This window comes from Typha latifolia, chromosome 6 (genome assembly GCF_019914945.1).
Source record: "Typha latifolia isolate L0001 chromosome 6, TyphaL0001v2, whole genome shotgun sequence".
NCBI lineage: Eukaryota > Viridiplantae > Streptophyta > Magnoliopsida > Poales > Typhaceae > Typha > Typha latifolia.
The window spans coordinates 10669548-10689220 of record NC_133091.1 but is presented as its reverse complement, the minus strand read 5'-3'; the positions used below and the strand labels follow the sequence as shown (position 1 = coordinate 10689220).

At 34.0% G+C, this 19673-nt stretch overlaps 1 protein-coding gene and 1 long non-coding RNA gene across 3 annotated transcripts; one reads left to right on the top strand and one right to left on the bottom strand.

Moving 5' to 3' along the window:
* The first annotated feature begins 3328 nt into the window (after positions 1–3328).
* On the top strand, positions 3329–19234 carry LOC140790395 (protein BONZAI 3-like). Of its 2 annotated transcripts, none has more exons than XM_073140455.1 (16): positions 3329–3496; positions 5385–5432; positions 11225–11373; positions 11450–11498; positions 13490–13546; positions 13866–14036; positions 14140–14274; positions 14383–14444; positions 14529–14628; positions 14720–14834; positions 14927–15003; positions 15100–15237; positions 17959–18123; positions 18206–18319; positions 18535–18631; positions 18848–19234. In XM_073140455.1, the coding sequence occupies exons 1-16, from the start codon at positions 3329–3331 to the stop codon at positions 18997–18999; spliced, it is 1797 nt and encodes a 598-aa protein (XP_072996556.1). In that variant the 3' UTR covers positions 19000–19234. The 2 variants fall into 2 exon arrangements, with proteins under 2 accessions (XP_072996556.1, XP_072996555.1); XM_073140454.1 differs by having other exon boundaries at positions 15100–15252.
* On the bottom strand, positions 3493–7545 carry LOC140790397 (uncharacterized). The gene is made up of 3 exons (XR_012109397.1): positions 7529–7545; positions 4651–4767; positions 3493–3647 (listed from the first exon to the last, which is right to left on the bottom strand). It is a non-coding gene; the product is annotated as an uncharacterized lncRNA (long non-coding RNA).
* Positions 19235–19673: the final 439 nt, after the last annotated feature.

The window sequence follows — 19673 nt, the reverse complement described above, 5'->3', positions numbered from 1 at the left end:
CCGAGGATTGAGGTGAGGGGTTTTGGTTGGCTGCCGGCGCTCCGGTGACTCGCTGCCCGCGACAAAAACTTCGGCGGCTCGGGAGAGAAAAGAGAGAAGGGAAAAGCGAAGAAGGAAAAATTTCGAAAGAAGGAAACTCGAGGGGAAATAGTGGAGATTAAATAGAGAAGAGGTGGAGAGGGCAACGGAGTGGAGTTAACTCCACTTCGGCGCACTTCTCTCCCACCTCTCGCAACTGACTGCGAGAGGTGGGGGAGGGGGGAGAAGGAGTCAGCGCACGTTGGCGCGTGCGCTGCGGTTAGGGTGCACGCGCATGGCGCGTGCGCTTAATTAATATTTTTTTTTTACGGGTGTTACAATGACTCTGCATATTATTATTTGTATCTATGTAAATTATAACGGTGAAGTATGTAAATTCTAGAAAAAACAACGAAAGTTATTAAAAATCAATGAAAGTTGTTATTATATTTATGAAAGTTGTTTATATATTTTTTCTTCTTTTACTACTTATTTTCTGCTATTGCTTTTTCTTCTTCTTTCTTCCTTTTTTTTTCCTTTTTCTATGCCTTAATTATTCTTTATTTTCTATACAAGTCTCTCTAATAACTATTTAATAAAAAAAAGTATGGGATAATCAGAGATAGTTGTGACAATTTACATTTCATTGTTATTTAACAGCTTTTTTTTCTATACATATTTTGTTATCTTTTAACAAATTTAGTAGTGAAGTAGATTAATAAGAAGAAGCAACAACAGAAAATAAGAAGAAGAAAACATATTAAAAACTTTCATAAATATAATAATAAATTTTTGTTGCTTTTTCTATACATTATCTATCTATACACTATAGAATTTATATATTTCACTGTTATAGAGCCATATTTTTTGTTATTTAATTAATAGAAATGACAAAAGATAATTATGATTAGTTAAAAAATAAAAAACATGACTCAACATGATTATTGTTTATTTTTATGTGAATTCTATTTCTTATTTTCTGTTATTCCTTCTTATTCTTTCATTCATTAATCATTCATTTTTTTTCTATATAAGTCTTTATAATCGCTTTTTAATTAATAAAATAAGAGATTATTTTGAGATAGTGGTAAAATAATTAGGACAAGTTAAATAACAAAAAAAATATAATTCTACATGATTATTATTTGTTTCTATATAAATTGTAATATAGAATTTCATATTTAAATATAAAATTTTGTACTTAAACTAAGAATTATTCATTCCGACACAGATAGATTCATAATATGAAAAAACTTTGATTACAAAAGTCATAGATTATGATGTCACTGATTATTTAATTAGTTTCATAATTTTTGGACATCAGATAATTATCTTTTAGCTATTTTTTTGAAACTATGAAGAATTGAAATTCTTTGTTTAAGTATGAAATTCTGCATTTAAGTATAAATTTTTTGACTATGATTCATAATTTCATATTTAAACTATGGATTATTCATTTCGCCATAGATAGATTCATAATCTGAAGCAACTATGAATATAATAGTTGTAGTTCATGATGTCACCGATTTTATCAAATTAATTTCAGAAGAAAAAGATAGAAAAAAGAGTAGCATTAGTAAAAGAAAAGGAAGAATAAGAATTAACACCCGCAAATAAAGTAGAAGATGAAGAAGAAGAATTAACATTAGCATATTAAGTAGATGATAAAGAAGAAGAATATGAAGATGAGTACGTAGTCATTTCTCTCTCTTTCTTTTATAGTGTCCTATCAATATTTTAATAATATACTAAATAATAGAAATGACAAAGTTGGAAGAAAAATAAGAAAAAAATCTTATGTGCAATGGAAACGAAAAAAAACCCTAGCTTGCCAAATCAAAAACCCGGTGAATTTTTAGTACAAATAATGCAAATAAAATAGATATTAGAAAAATAAAAGAAAGAGCTTTATTCATGGTAGTTAAAAGATAATTGTTGATAAAAAAAGAGAGTTTTTGATTAAACTAAACCTCTTCTTCTAAACTTTATATACCAATTTAGATTTCACCTCAAACTTAATATATAAGAGTTTATTTTACATTAGCTACTAGTAAAATATTGAATTGATCAGATTTTACTCAAAAAAATTCCGGTAATAAGTACAGCTAAAAAGTTCAGCATATAATATATATATAATATTATTATTTTCTAATTAAAATGCTGAGCTATACAACGTTTTATAAATAAATAAACTCATTAGTATGCCTTTTGCTTTAATTTTTTTTTAAAAGGCCAACTAGAAGATCATAATTTTATAATTAATAATCTAATACACGATTATTTATATTAGTCATTAAAAAATATTGTTATGAAGATAAAAAAGATGCCAAGCGTTGGAATGATGTGGCTATTTCTCCACGACAAGACTTGTAAAAAAAAAGGACTATACGCCCTCCAAACTTTTAATTTTTAATTTTGTCCTTTTTTGCAAAGAAAAATGATGAATAATCAAACATTTTCGAAAAAGACAAGATGCTAAATTGTTCAATATTTTTCTTTTCTAAAAATAAAATATTAATACATTTAGTGTTTTACCTAGAAGATAAAAAAAATAATAATAAACTTATCAATGTATTACTAACAACTGTAGTAAAATAGACCAAGTTTGTTATTAAGTTTGAGGTATTATCTATTATGGTAAATAAAATTTAGGAGAGAGCTAAATTGGTTAAAATATAAAAGAATATGTTTTAGCTAGCTTAGCTGTTATATTATAAGTTATCAAAAGAACAATTAAATTATTTATAAATATAAACGGTTGATTAGTTCACTATTTTTCATAAATTAGTGAAACGTTGAACAATTGAGCATTTTATATAGAATACTCAATTTAAATAGAACATGCAGCAGATAGAGAATCCAAAATATTTATTAATAAAATGTTTACTGTTTAACAATTGAGACCCGTTTGTTAACTAGGGCTGGCAAAATAAACAAGCAGCTCGAGCTCTGCTTGACTGAAGCTTGTGCTCAGCTAGACGATTGAAGTTTGAATTCCGCGTTTTAGATATTGCTACAGTAAAAATAAGCCCAACTGCTACATGATTATAATTATTCTTCCTACCTTTCTATGCTATTTCCCTGGTACCAATTTAGGACTTTCCCAATCTTTAGCCCTACCAAAATTCTATCGAACTTACAAATTTTTAATTCCACCGACTTCCTTGCACGTTAATTTTTTTTTTTTTCAAATCCGGAAACACATTGCTCAAAACAAATAGGGAATTTTTCAACCCATTAATTGATGTCTTTCTTCCTCTCCCTCAACAAATAGAGAGAGATAGAAGCGTAGAGATAGAGGACGGGATCGATGGGTGGATGCTGCTCAGATGTGAGAGGAGGGATGGAGGCCGTCGGCGTGGGCCCACGCGGCGGGCCGGCTGGTCCCTCGGCGGCGGCGGCGCAGACCGAGGTCAGCCAAGCCGTGGACTACTTCTTCCAGTCTCGTGGCCTTCGAGGCTTGTACATGCCGCTGGAGGTGAGCGCATCTTGAAATCCTATGAAAAAGGTTCCATTGCTCTGCATTCTTTAGTTGATTCCTTTTACCGTCAGCCCAAAGAGGAGTCTGGTTAGTAGATAATGTTGTGAAAAGCGCCGGCGGTCATATGACTGCATAGTGCCTATGCAGTCTGTTCTAGCAATAAAAGTATGAAACAAAATTATATATGATTTACCTATCCGTTTTTTTTTTAATCTAAAAAATTAGTAGCATAGCAAGCTAATAGATAGGTAAAAGTTGCAAAGTAACATATGGAGAATCATTTTCATAATATCCTATCCACAAAAGATACTGCTTTCTAAGCATACAATTACTCAATAAATATAAAATTAATCAATACAAATTGTTATGAAGTGCTAAATATCCATTATTATGACAGTGCTTTCATATGCATATGATGGTAGATATGTATATGCAGTCAATATGCGGGTGCCTATGTGTTTGCAGTCCTCATATGAGATCTATATGCAGTCGCACTGCATATGAGGACTGCATAATGCATTTGTTGCGCGATTGACCCACTGTCAGTGCCTATGTGGCCGCATTTGTGGTTTATGCAGATAGATAGGTAAGTATATAAAATGCAACGTTTTTTATGTCCTTGTTTAATGCATTTTGTGGTTGCGGGATAAGGAAATCCCCATTAGTTTATTAAGAACCAAAGAGGTACTGTACGTTGTCTTTTGGTTGGGAGAATGGGACTAGATGCTGATAGAATTGAAACTTGACATATGACTTTTTTTCAATAATATATAAAAACTGTTTCTAATATTTGGTATTGGCCTTTGGAACTTTGGTTTGTCATCCTATTTCTTTTCCCCGTTATTCATTATAAGACTGGTCAGCTATGCAGAAACCTTGATAATCTCAGTTTGACCACAATTTATTGGGATCTTTTATCCTGTCTCATTTTCCTTTTTGTTGTTAGATATTGGTCACCATGTTGATAATATTGTCATTTTCCTTTTTGGTAACACAAGAATGACTACTGAGCCATTACATATTTATCTTCAAAGTTATCATGATATTTCAGAAAGACAGAACACAAGATAAAATTTTTTGGAGGAAAGAATAATGAAAATTTTAAAAATAAGTAGTAATGTAATAATGTTCCTAATTATATGTTTCTCTACCTCAATTAGCAGACTAATCAGTAGGAAATTTCACTTCTCTGTAAATTGGAGTGACGTAGGACAATATAGGGGGTGTTCTATGATGTGATGATGGGCCTGATACTCTATGATGTCCTACTGCAGAAAATAGGCAAGAAAAAGATATTTTAATAGTGATATGTTAAGAACAGTACGAAAGAAAATTATGACAAGAGTGTATAAATGCAACTAGAGAAGAGAAAAGGGTATGTAATAGATAATACTAAGAGATAAAAGATAAAAAATAAGAAGTGACAAAGAAGACACAAACCTGGCTTCAAGCATTTTCTTTTTTATCAACAATCATTTATACATCCATAGGACTAGCTAGTTCACCTCTTTATTTAGAGAATACAAACCCTGAGTCAAGCATACCCTAGTTAGACTCTGACAACACTAAATAATAATACAATAAGTCGTGGCTATTGTTCACATGAGTTGGTGAAAATTTTTAATATGACTTCTGCAGCCAGTTGACGTTAACTTCTGAAATTAATCTTAAGTTCGAAGATATATAAGAGTAACAAATTAAATTCCTTGATGCAATGTCGCTATGCAAATAATCTTGCTACTTATTAGTGCATTTTTTCTCTATACAGCTGATAAATAACATCTTCTTTTGGAACAATTACACTGTATTTTGTTGATTGAACAACATGGATTCATTGCCTTTACATGTACATTTTCTTAATATTCTGACAATGCTTCTTTCTTAGTTGTCATTGTCTGCTTCGAAGTTGCGGAACATGGACATACTTTCAAAGGTACACTTCCCAATCCCAATGAGGAATTTTTAGAAGTAATCTTCAAAACGCATTCTATTTGAAGATAGTATTAGAATAACTTAAACAACTTTTCTCTATATTTTCTTTCTGGTGCTCAAGTCTAAATGGTTCTCAAGTTTTCTTGTTGATTTCCTTAGGCTTGTTTATTTAGTGGTTATTGGAAAATCTTAGTGCATATTGAATACTTCATTGTTCCAAATTGTTATGTCTTGTACATGGGTGCTAACTAACTTTATCAGTTTATCATACAGCCTGTTTTGCGCGTAGTTGCTGCTAACTAATGTAAGAATATAAGATTAATCGCCCTGGTTGCTTAGTAGCTTTTGTGTTACTTGGAGTGGAACTAATATAATATCTAGATCATTTTAATGACTAGAAATACAGTAACATGACTTGAAGATGATTACACTATACTACCAACTCTAGTGTTGTTTGACAAGCTGGAACAAGATGGATTTTTGGGTCTTCGTCCTCGTCAAGTCATTGACTGCTAAATGCGTTCTTTGAATCAACAAATCTGGAAAAGGATATAATCCTATTTTTGAAAGTGATGTGGGACAAAAAGGAGGTCCTATGATTCAATGTTAGACCTTTGGGTAAAAGAGATTAAGGATAAAAAAGATGAGAGAGAGAGAGAGAGAGAGTTTCAGGCGAACAATAACTGTTATAGTCAACAATATTGTGCCAAGTGTCACTACAGTACCCTCAAAAATAGATTAAGGGTAAAAAAGTGGAAGATGAAGATACGAGAGAGAGTTCACGTGAACAATAACTGTTATAGTAAACAATACTGTGCCAAGTGTCACTACAGTGCCCTCAAAATTTTCAAAAAGTTTGGCTTTTTTCTTTCCGAAGAATGTTTTACAATTCATTTCCATTCCATTTGTACCTGTCACAATTGATACCTGCATCGGAGGTGGTCTTTAATTCCTCTGTCTAGTCTTTGATCATATGTATGGAACTCGGAGAGCGTTTGCCAAAGTTTCATGTGATTCAGTATAATGACTTGAAAAATTAGACATAAATAGTCAAAAGTAAAATGTACTAATAACTCTAAACCTAACACCTATGTAGACTTTAACTTAAATTTTTACTTCATCAATAACATTTTTTTTTTCTGGTCTTATCTGGGTGTAATCACCACCAATCTGTCTCTCATCATATATTCTTGTTGAAAGTATGCTTCCTTGATATGCTGAAGGTATAATCATATCATTTCTCTAGAAATTTACATACATTGCTGTTTTTCATTCTTATACCTTTTTTATTTTTCCTTCTCTTAATCCTCTTATCTACCATGGATAACATGGCTTTTACTGGTCTTTGATACCCACCTTTGGATCAAACTTCTTCAGATCTTATGAATGATATCCACTTGTGTACCACTGATGTGATACATCAAAGTTAGGGAAAATATAGTTCATAGTCCCTAGATCACCTTTCTGTTTTACTTCCCTTTAGTATTTGTGGATATAACAAATTTTAAACAAAGACACGATACACCAAGGGCACTTAGGTTGTGTATTTACTTGAACATATATATGTAAATATATCTATGCAAACAAAAGATTATATTTGTGTATGCTTGTGTTATATTGAATTAAGATTGTTATTACTACAAGTCTACAACATGTGATAATATATTTGAAGCACATCTTTAAGTTGTTCATTAACAAAGCTAATAATTTATAACGAATTTAGACACTTATATTAAGAGTGAAGAACATCTATTTATAAATCATAAGTTGGTTATGCATCTGTGGCATGAATCCTAATATTGGTTCCCTCCAAATTCATAGATCTTTATAAAAGAATATCTAGCATCAACTTTGGAGCTATCTGAGATTGTATGTGTCTGTTTTTATTTTTAATACATAAAGGAAGTATGCGACATGTATTAATGAATTTTCTGATAGCACTATATCTAACATGATATGGATAGAGTTTTAAAATATCTTTCCTAGGTGTCAATTACTAGGTGAAATCCTACAAAGTTTTTGGTTTTATTTGTTACATACTCTCCTTTGCTTGAAGCACAATCACATAAATAAAGTGATTTTTTAACAGTAGGATACTTGTATTGAAGTATGTCTGCCCGACTCAAAATCGGAATCATCACCGGGCATATACTGTTGAGTTGAGATACACAAAGCCGTAACATTAACTTTCCAAAATCTGCAATATAAATTAATAACTCCAAGTCAATTAAAAATTCTCAATGTAATAAAGAGGTTTAAAGTTAGAAAACCAATGCCTTTCAAATAATACTGAAACAACTAATGAGACTAAAGTGAAAACTAAATCCTAAGTAGAGGTAAAAAAAGTCTCAATGCACCACGTTTACTTGCCACCCTAATCAACATCTAAAATATTAAGAGAGTTTAATGAGCTAACAATTTAGCGCAATGGATGAACCCACTCTCTGTAGATAGAATAACAATTGAAAACCATAATCTGTAAAGCATTTTTTAAAAATCTAAGTTTAACAATTTCTAACACAAATAAAATCAAACATGTTCATATGATGAATAATACAACAATAACATGACAATACGCTTAAATTTTATTATGTGTAACTTCTCAATCTCAAACAAATGTCATATTTATTTTTTTGGATTTGTGCTCGTAGATCTATATCAACTAGAAGTCACCCTCAAAATGACAATGATATTTTTACCTTATAGCTGATTTGGTTAGACTTATCTAGAGGTGTTACTGAGTGATAAATGCACATTGTCTTTTTCTCTAACCATTAAATAGGGGTGTAATTGAGTCGAGCTCTGATCAAGCTTGAATTGAATTAATTTCGAGTCTAATTATAGAATTAAACTTGAATTGAAATATTTCAATTTGAGTCAATTTTGAGCCAATTTTGTGATCGAGCTAAGCTCTAGCCTAATTGAGCCGATCAATAAGCAATTTTAAGTTTGAATCATTTCAAGCCTAAATCAAGCTTGAGTTCAATCAAGCTTGATTTAATGATAAAGGTATAAGAACTAACGTAATAATATTATGAGCTTTTAGATCTTGATCTAAAGGTTCATATTAGTTATATGTATTATACATTATATACTATTAAAAATTACCTTGTCAAGTTGAGCTTGATTGAGCTGCCTCTTGATTAAGCTTGTCTCAAAATTAATTTTGACCTATTATGTAGATCAAGCTTGAATCAACTAACTTTTTGAGCCGAGCTTGATTGAGCCTTAGTGAGCCAAACTTAGTTGAGCTCGAGCCTGCTCGATTATTTTATAGCCTTATTGTTCAGAGAGATTAAAGTAACCTTGGAGAGATTTTTAGTCTAGCTTGGGATTGTTTCCTAACTTTGTTTGAGTCACTTATACCAAGGTTTTGAAACTCGGTATTTGAATCGTGATCGACCGCTAGGAAAATCGATATATATTAGCTGAATCGGTTGTATCAGTTACGGTCGTACTATTTTCATTTAAATATGCAGAATTTTTTAAAAATATTTAGAAAAAATAACAAAAAAATAAGAAAATAAAATTTAGTTATATATGAAGCCTAAAAACTAAATAAAAAATCACTCAAAATTATGATGAATTTCGACTTGAATCTACAAATTTTTATGCTCATAAATTACTACTATAGCACAATAGTAAAGAGAGAGATCTCTCTCTTACTATTATTCCATAAGAGTAAGAAAAAAGGAGTTAAAAAGTGTGAAAAAGAGACAAGAGAAGTGAGGAAAAAAAACACTCAATTGAGTTCAGCAGAGTGTAGAGTAATCGGAAGGGTTCACTGAATCGGCCGCCCTGATACGATTCGGACTTCACCGACGTCGTCTCGAGCATGAATTCACTTTAGGAGTGTTTTATTTCATATTTTAGTGTTTAATTTCTATTAAAATAAGTTTTCTGTAAGTCGCGTTCGAACGCGGGTGGAGTGAGTTCGAACGCGGTTTGTGAACGGGGTTGTGAACATGGAGAAGAGAATGTACTGTGCGTTCGAACGCACTGTGAACGCGCACTGTGAACGCCTGCATCACGTTCGCAAATACCGACAGGCGCGTTCGATCACGCGTTCGAACGCCTGCATCGCGTTCGCAAATCCAGAAGAGCTAATTCGGTGCGTTCGAACGCGGTCGGGCGAGTTCGAACGCGGTCGGCGAAAATTGTGTTTTAGGGTTAATGTGAGTTGTTGGTTAGCCTATAAAAGGATGTGTAGGGCAACCAAAATTATCATTGATTATTGAGATTGAGTTTTGCCTTGCATCCTTCGTCTTCTTCGCTCCCGTTCTCTCAATCCCCGGCGACGCCGCGCTAACCTCCCTCGTCCAGGCTAATCACCCTAGTCCCTAGGGGTGGCCCTCTTCTCCCCCTTCGTCCAATCTATCCAACACTTGCCCTAATCCTTCCATCAACCACAACCGTTCCACCATCACTTTTCACCGGTGCCACCACATTAACGCCGGTCCACCACCATCCACCACTACCTAGGATCTCGTGCCTCCATCCACGAATCCAAACAGAGTATCCTGATGTTCGACCACTAAACGAACGATATCTCAAGATCCCCAACTCCGATTCGCCTGTAACTAGATTTGTTGGAAAGCTCTTTTACGAGGCTACAACATATCAAAATCTCACGTCGATCCGACGACAGCATATTTTGGGATCTAATTTCAAAGTTCCGTGCCAGATCGTATCAAGCTGGTATCAGAGCCTTAGCCCCAAAGAGAAGATCGTATCACGCCCGAATGAGCTCGGTGAATTATAAGGGGTAGGAGGAGACTGTGTGTGAGAGATAGAGGGTAAAAATTGAAAACTTGAAAAGAAGGTAGCTGATAACATTAATTATTAATGTCTTCTAGGCTAGATACATTTTAAATTTGACCTAAATTTAAAAAATAAATAGTTTCAACAGATATGACTGAGATGGATTGCTAAAACTAGCCAATCTCTGACCCAATGTTAGCATCGGCTGATTTTGAGAACCATGACCTAAATGGATTACCATAGTGATGAGGAATAAGTTTGTTCCCTAAACTAAGGTAGGCTTGAGTTACCACAAGAAGATTTTTGATCTTGCTTAGGATTGTTCCCGAAGTCATACCTATTCATAATGTAGGTTCCACTAGATGTATAAAGAATACTATTTCATGAGGTACAATATTGTACAAAGGATAAAATGACACAGAATAATATAACACAGAATATTATTGCACGGAGAATAAGTAGTATACACATATTTTTGCAAAATACTATACGGAGTAAACTAAGTGAATCTCAAATTTTTTAATTTCTTGTAATAACAGTGTCTGTTGTCAAGATATAATTGCTGACTGGTTCCTTATGCATTTAGATATTTGATAGAGGGAAAGTTTCAAATTCTGATAAAAATGCTTTTTTCCTCATAACTTTAGTGTTTGAGCTTGTAAACTATATCTCAAAACCTTTTAGTGTTTTGTCACTATATCTCAAAACATTTTAGTGTTTTGACATTATAAATTCATGTTTTTCTTCACTATTTCTATTTTGAGTATCATTACCAAGAGAACCCTAGTCACTGGAAAATGTCACTTTCCTTGAAGTTGACTGTCATTATAATGTAGTTCGGAAGTTAAGACAAGGTTACTGTATTTTTGTGATATCAATAATTTTTAAGTATATAATTCTTCTGGAGTACATAGTTTATCCTAATGTTGCAGAAGTTGTCCTTGTTTTATTCCTGACCCATTGGGATGTGCAAATTCCACTTGTGCTAACTATGTCTATTCCACTGATGGTTCTTCTGTTACTTGACTCTAGAGTGATCCAATGGCAGTATTATATGTAAAGAAGCAAGATGGAAGTTTAGAAGAACTCAGTCGTACTGAAGTGATATTGAACACATTGAATCCTGCTTGGATCACAAAATTTACCATCAATTATCAGTTTGAGATTGTGCAAACATTAGTGTAAGTTTCTTAAAGATGGTGTCTATCTTGTTGGAGCTTATTATTGCTTCTTATTTTCTTCTTTATCGCATGGCAGATTTCAGATCTATGATATAGATACCAGCTATCATAACATTCCTGTGAAGGTATTGACTCTTGCTCACAGTTATACTTCATCGTGGTAATTGAATGAAGTGCTTAACTGCTTACTCAACAAGCTACAAGAGATATGGATTCTAATTTTTGGATTCTTTTCCTCTGTTTGTGTGTCATTTGATTGCTGAAGTGGATGCAAATTTCTGCTTGTACTTCTCATTCTTTATTATCCTGCACATATAGTTTAATTCTGATGCATTACCTACTAACATTTTTCTTCTGCTGGTCTACATTGAGACAGATATATTTTACTTTTTTTTCTGTATCTGTCTCAGTGATATTTAACATCATGAAGGCCTGAAAATTGTAGTTTGTTGAAATATTAGTAAGTATTTTTCTTAAAGGATTACTAGGGTCATTTTGTTACTTTTGGTAGCTGATTCATGCCTATGCTAATTTAGTTGCACATTGCTGTAGCTTTGATCTCCACTGTTCAGTGAACTTAACAGTATTTTAGAACATCTTCAAATTTCAAGTGTTGATTTTACTTGGTTTGATGGCTTGGTAGTTCTCAAGAGTTCTAGAGTTTTTGAGATTTGTCCATGACATGCCACTTATGGTATCATAATCAAATCAAACTGTCTTTGACAATTTTCCTCCACTATTTTTGCTGATAATTCATTGGTTCAGGGCTTCAACTTCTGTGCTGTATCATGCAGGTTACTATACTAAAGTCAGGCCTCATTTTTATGTTAAGAGCAAGGCAAGATCGAAAGTTGAGAGTTATCTGCAAATTATTTGGAGTGTTCTTGTAAGGTTATATGAACCTGTACAAGGGGGCACGTAATATGCTAGTGCAGCTTGGACAATTATGCAAGGGAGTGGTTTGAACCTTTGTCTTGAGCGTGAACAATAATCCAGTATCAGAGTTGATAAAGGGGATGCTTAACACTCTATTTACTGAGCATATCGACTACCAAGTCATTCCTACTCATGTCGATGTGATACAATGAGGGTCATCTCAATTAGTTTGACTTGAATCTACTCATCGACCAGAGTACGCAAGATATGAGGAGTAGAACAGCAAAATTTGAACTTCAATAAACAGAAAGCTTATTAGGGGGAATATTCATTCAAGTGTGTCCTTCGACGATTTACATGGTGGGAGTTTTGGGGAGCTTGAAGTCCCATTTTAAGTCATGGTCATCATGATTGATGCATAAATAAAGACAAACAGAAAATTACAAATTACTAAAAGCTACTTCTTTGGTTTATAACTTTACATGACAGATGTATCTAGTATCTACCCTTTCCCAAGGAAGTCTTTTGTCATATATTAAGTATCACCCTCAGTAGATCATATATCATATCTAGATGAGTTTAATCAGATCTAAAGATATGATCCTCAACAAATATAGTCAATTATAAGTAGTCTTTTTTAATTTTGACCAGATATGCCTATTTCTTTTCCAAACTTGGGTAGAATAATGTACTGTGTTTGATTCTAAGGACCTATCAATCGATCACTTGCCATGCCATACTTAAGGTCTTGTGCTTCATTTTTGATATAGGTTCATGATCAAGGATTAAATATGGATCCTCTTTGTGGATCCTGCTAATATCCTTTTGCCCCTGCATGATCCAACCCATGGATGGGCATGCACGATGGGATACAACTCTACATGCCATGCCATACTTAAGGTCTTGTGCTTCATTTTTGATATAGGTTCATGATCAAGGATTAAATATGGATCCTCTTTGTGGATCCTGCTAATATCCTTTTGCCCCTGCATGATCCAACCCATGGATGGGCATGCACGATGGGATACAACTCTACATGCCATTGCTACAAATTTTCCTTGTTAACGAGTTGCTTCTAAATCCCAAAATGCTAGTTTCTGTTGTTGAATTGATATATACTTTATGTTGTAATTCCTGTTTTTCCATTAATGCATCTTTTGTGCATGCAACTTTTAGAGAGAATCTGTATTGCAGTAAATGCTTAACCTTACTCAGAAACTTACAATTGCTGGCTTTGCAGATGCTGAAACTGAATCAGCAAGATTATATTGGAGGTGCTTCTTGTGCTCTTTCACAGGTCTACTCACCTCTTATGTAGTACTTCTGAGTTCTTTATTCTAGGTGTATATTGGGAGAATCAGTAGCCATTAAATTATGCAGTTAGAGGCTAGTGTCTATGAAAAGTTCGAATTCATTCATCTCATTAAAATACATGCAGATTAGGTGTAGTTTGAAACCATATGTGAACTGATAGGACCTCTGATTGTACCCTATCCCTCTTTCTTTGTTTGTTATGCAACTTCTGTGCCTTGATTTTTCCATGTACATTCCTTCAATTTGATATTAGCATGTAAAGATCATTATGCTCCTTTTTCATCCTCTTTTTCCTTGTACAGATTGTGACAAGACAAGACCGGAGCTTGACGCTAAATATTCAGAGTGGACCGTCAGGAATGCATTTAGGGACCATAACTGTCCATGCAGAAGAATCAGTTGCTTCAAGGATAGCAGTAGAGATGACATTCCGCTGTTTAAACTTGCAAAATAAGGACATCCTTTCAAAAAGTGTATGAATAAGAGAGCTATAATCTTCTTTCTAGTTTAAAATATATGTGGATATCTCAAATTTTGGTTCATCCTTTCTCAATTCTGACTACCTCTAATGTGTAGGATCCTTTCTTAAGGATATCCAGAATAGTGGAGACTGGTGTTTCTATTCCTGTGTGCCAAACAGAAGTGATCAACAACAACCTAAACCCATTATGGAAGCCTGTAACAGTAACAGCACAACAATTTGTTAGCAAGGCAAGTTTGTCCCATTTAAATTTAATAGCTTCCTACTGACAGTACACCAGACACCACACACCTGTGGTTCCTTTTGGGGCTAAGTTTGTGAATATTTCTTACTTACAGGAGAACCCTCTGATGATTGAGTGTTTTGATTTTAATGCAAATGGCAATCATAAACTTTTAGGGTAAGTATTTAGTTATAATAAATAAGATAATTCTTCATGCTTTCTTGGGTTTGATTTCTCATGTGGATCTAATTCTTTGAGCAGAAAATATCAGGGAAGTGTTATGGCACTTGAAAAACTCAACAGAGATAAGTCTGGGGCAAACTTTTATGTTCAATCTTCCATTCATCATGATCACAAGAAGGTGCCTATATTTGCACTTTTCTCCCATAAAGCTTTTCAGCTTATAGAGTAAGTGTTTACATACCTACTTTGGTAACTGCATTTTGTTTCAGATGCTGAAGGGACAGCTGTTTGTGGATAACTATTCTGAAAAGATTCAGTATAGTTTCTTGGACTATATCTCCAATGGTTTTGAACTTAATTTCATGGTTGCTATAGATTTCACAGGTGAACATCATTGTTGGCACTTGGCAGTCTTATTCTTTTAAAATTTTTAGGGTAGAAAATCATGCTTGCTTTTAATATATGTACTTTCTCAGCTTCAAATGGTGATCCTCGAATGCCTCAATCATTGCATTACATTGATCCTTCGGGCAGACTAAATTCTTATCAGCAGGTAAATTCTCCGTTTCACCAGATCTTATTGACACAGTTTATGCTATATTTGTATTATTGGAGCTAGCATTCAGCTATTCCATTTTCTTTGTAACAGGCTATAGTAGGTGTTGGGGAGATTTTGCAGTTCTATGATTCTGATAGTCGCTTTCCTGCTTGGGGTTTTGGAGGAAGGACAGCCGATGGTTCAGTATCACATTGTTTTAACTTGAATCAAATGCCTTCTGATTCTGAGGTGGATAATGAGACCGTAAATTTCTTCTTTTTTTCCCTCTCTCTTAGTTATATGTTATTCTTCTTGATGAGATGCCCAAAAAAAAAATTGATACATATTAATTGCTTGAATCGGCTGATATAATGTCAGACTATTTAATTACATAAAATTCGAAAAAGAATTTAAAAATGTAGGAAAATTTCTAAAAATTTAGAAAAAAATGAGAAAAAAAAAGAAAATTAAAATTATTCACATATGAAGTCTAAAAAGTAAAAAAAAAAGTATTCACTCAAAACTATGATGAATTTGACATGGATATGGTAAATTTCTATGTTCATAATTACTCTTGTAGAAGTTATATGAAGAGAGATATTTCTTAACTATTGTTCTGCAACAGTAAGAAATGAGTTAAAAGTGGGAAAAGAAGAAAGGAAAGAAATGGAAAAAGAAAAGAAAAACTCATCTGAATTCACTAGAGTGCAGAATAGCAAGAGGAGTTGTCGATGAGCTCGGTGAAGTGTGATAGTGGGAGGAGAGTGTATCATAAAGAGATTGTAAAATTAAATACTTGAAAAATGAGATAGTTCGGGACATCATTTACTGATATCTCTCCTCTCCCCCTTGGTCAGCTCATTAAAATCTGACCCAAGTTATTAAAAATCCATTTCGGCAAGTTTTGTCTTGATTTGACAAATATCGATATAGTCCATACAGCCGAAACTAGCCGATACTAGATCGAAATTAGTTGGGATTAGAATTGGTTGAAATAGGGATCCATGGCTTTAGGAATGACTAATAGAAATATCGTAGGAAATCTTGTTGTTTTCTATCCTTCTATTTTCTTCCTATCACCATGTTATCTTGAAAAAAAGATACCACACGCTTGGTTAGGAATGTTATATGCATATATTGACTTCTCATAAATAGGGATAATGCTGTTCTTTCAGTGAGATGTTACAAACCGGATGAAGGTGATGATGGTGGCGGCTTGCGGATGAGGATGCGATAGATGGTTAAAGGCTATGATTGACCTATAATTGTGATAGCGGATAAAGATAAAAATCGTATGGGAGATAGAGACGGTTAAAATAGAGAAGACAAAGGAGGAGAAATAGGTCTGCCCTACAGGATTAGGGGGATCGGCGGAAGAGGCAGATTAGAAGCTAGACGAGACCGTGCTAATGGAAGAGGTGTCGTTGGTTGGTAAAGGAGGAGAGAGATGTAGAGGCCGATGACCTAGTTGAGAGAGATGCCAGGGCAAAAGCCAATTAATCTTTCATTCCAAGCATGCCTAAGATACAAGTCATAATGCCCTATTTATAAAGATTAAATTAAAAAATCCTAAACAAATATAACTAAACTAGTCTTCCTTATCTTCTCGGATTAATCTTTCATTTCGCGGCAGATAGTTTCGAAATATGAAGAAGTCGTAAATACCAAAGTTGTAGATTTGGAGGTTGGTAATTTTATCCAACTAGTTTGATATTATTCAGACATCTATAGAATATTCTGTGAATATTTTTCTGAAATTGCACAGAGCTAAATTTAGCTAATTAAATAAAATACTAACCTATTAAGGCTCTAACTAAACCAAATAACCAAATAAGATAACTAGACTCAATCCATTGAGTGCAATGTCTTTCGAGGTGATCCGATCTAGTCCGAATCGCATCATAAGATGAACTCGTTCAATTTATAACTGCCTTGATTCAGCTTCAGAACATGAAACTTCTGGACATAGGTTTAGAAACCAGAATTCTCCGCCAAGAGCCTTCTGCCAATTTAAAGAGAGAGGGGTGAGGCCCTCTGCTGCTGTCTGATAGGACGTGCAATCATTTGTTAACTTCTGAACACCTCAATAATTAGGATGTGCCTATTAGATCGAGCACTTGCTTTGGAATCTCTTCATACCGTTGCACACCCTTCTCAGTGTTACCACTTCATTTCACTAAAATGTAACAGAAATTATCTTTTAGTGTAAATGTATAACCTATAGGTAAAGTCTGAACAACATTTCAACAACCTCCCTCTTCCATCGATATGCTTTTAAAAGAATTCCAAATGTGATGGTTTCCCTGTTCAGGTAGTTTGACTAGACTGGCTTTTTTTATTTTAAATACAGCAATAACTGAATTATCTTACTTTTAAGTATGCAGCAAATAAGTGAACCTTCTTACTTTACAGCATTAAGTGGGCTCTCTGATTTTTGTCTGATATTATATGCCTCAAATCTTTGTAAGATCAAAATTCCTCTCATTTATGCACTATTTCCAATTCTGAAAACCACAAACCTTCTGAAGAATTTGCATTGTTGTCAGCCTCTTTGTTTTCTACAAGGTCTGTGTTCCATTTCCTTGGCAGAGATATGAGTATTTATCTCCAAATAATGGTTGCTGGTGATGGTAGTCCATTTGTGATTGTTCAGCCAGTATTTTGTTTATTTATGAACTATAGCTATTACCTGATATCCAAGTAATTTAAATTATTTTGCAAGTTCATGAGTAGATAAAACTTTGACATGTTCATTTTTGATATACTGTCACGGTCTACACTTTATTTTTGAACATCCTCTTTACTTCAGTAGCTTTAAACTGTCTTACTTGATCAGCGTGGCAATGCTTTTCATAACATGCAACCAGACGTAAGATAGGATCAAGCATCTGATACTAACTAATAGTGTGAGCTTGGTGAAGTTTGGTTGGTTAAAGTTTAGTTTTTTTTTTTTTTTTTTTTTTGTCACAGGTTGCAGGAATCGAGGGCATTATGTCAGCGTATTCAGTGGCATTGCGTAGTGTTTCTCTTTCTGGACCAACCATATTTGGACCAGTGATTAACAAAGCTGCAGAAGTTGCTACTCGATCCCTATCATTTAGTCAGAGTAAATATTTTGTCTTACTGATAATCACGGTAAGCTACCAAATTGTCTGGAAGACACCCTGCCAATAGTATGGTTCCTTCCTTCTATCTATATTGCTGTGCTCTTTTTCAGGATGGTGTTATTACTGATGCTGAAGAAACCAAAAATGCTATAATAAAAGCATCTGATTTGCCATTGTCAATTCTCATAGTGGGTGTTGGAACTGCTGATTTTAAGGAAATGGAGGTAAAGTTATTATGTCTGATCATACATTCCTACCATTCTTCATTTCTTGAAAGATTATTATTTGCCATTTAAGTTTAGAATGCCAATATATTAGTCTCTCCCAGCACTTAAGATAGGTCCTTTCTTTATGCTTTCCTGCACTGACTTGGTGTTTGCGGATGAGTGAAATTATAATATTTTCTGTTTAACTTGCATTTTGGTGTTCCATTAAGTAGATTCTGGATGCTGATAATGGGAAACAACTACAGAGCTCCACAGGACGGATAGCAACACGAGATATCGTACAATTTGTTCCTATGAGAGAGTTCCAGGGTATGGATGATCTTATGTTTCCTAATCTTCTAGTGTTCTCCAAGTGAGACTTCTTTAGTTTCATTTCATTTGTGGAGAAAAAAAAAAGAAAAAACTTACCTACAAAATGGCTTTATATATTTTGTTGGAAGCATGCTGTTCTTGAAATACGGACACACGAGGTACTTTCACAGGGCAGTTGTTATTTTATTAATTCTGTTTGGTTTCTGTGAGCAGGTAATCAGGTTTCCATTGCTCAATCTCTTCTGGAGGAGCTACCTGTGCAATTCTTGACATACATGCGGAGCAGGGGTATCGAACCAAAACTTGCTCAGCACACTGACACCTCATGGCAGGCAAACTCATCCCAAGACATCAGACTTAGCTGACAGATTTGTTACCTATTGCTCACCAGCTTCCACAAAATAATGTACAGATTATGCTACACATATCTGCTTTGTAAAAATGTCTTACATGTTAGCTTTGTAAGGAACTTGCTTGTAAACAATACATCACTATTCTACAAATGTCTGTCATTAAAGTTTTAGTTATATATGGTGCTGTAAGATGAATTGTTGGAGATTAATAGCTATGGAGTCCAAATAGGATGGCCGGTAACTGAAACATCTGCTTCAAAATTGGAGATCTTCTAAAACGCATTATCATCTTGTTTCCTTGGAAGAACTGCACTAGAATGAGTAGTACTGTTGTGAAGAACAGGTTGGTCGACAAAAAAGAACATTTCCTATATGAATTTGGTGAATTTGGTCTCTGAAATCTTCTCTGGAAGCAGCCAGATCCTTCTAGTCCAAATTATTTCGTTGGCATCGTGTATAATTTTCATAGAACCAGCCAAAGTCTATTTGAACGGTCAAAGCCTTTCTTAAGTTCATAGAACCCGTCCTTAAAACTGTTCAGTTGCTGTTGATGTTAGATATGTCAATACACTTCAATCAATCTTAGTATAACTAGGAGGAAATTTGCCTAGCAGGGAGCTTAAGGAAGAAAGGAGACCTCAGATCTACCAAAATTTATGTGTAAACTTGTAAGCTTCTCATTAAGA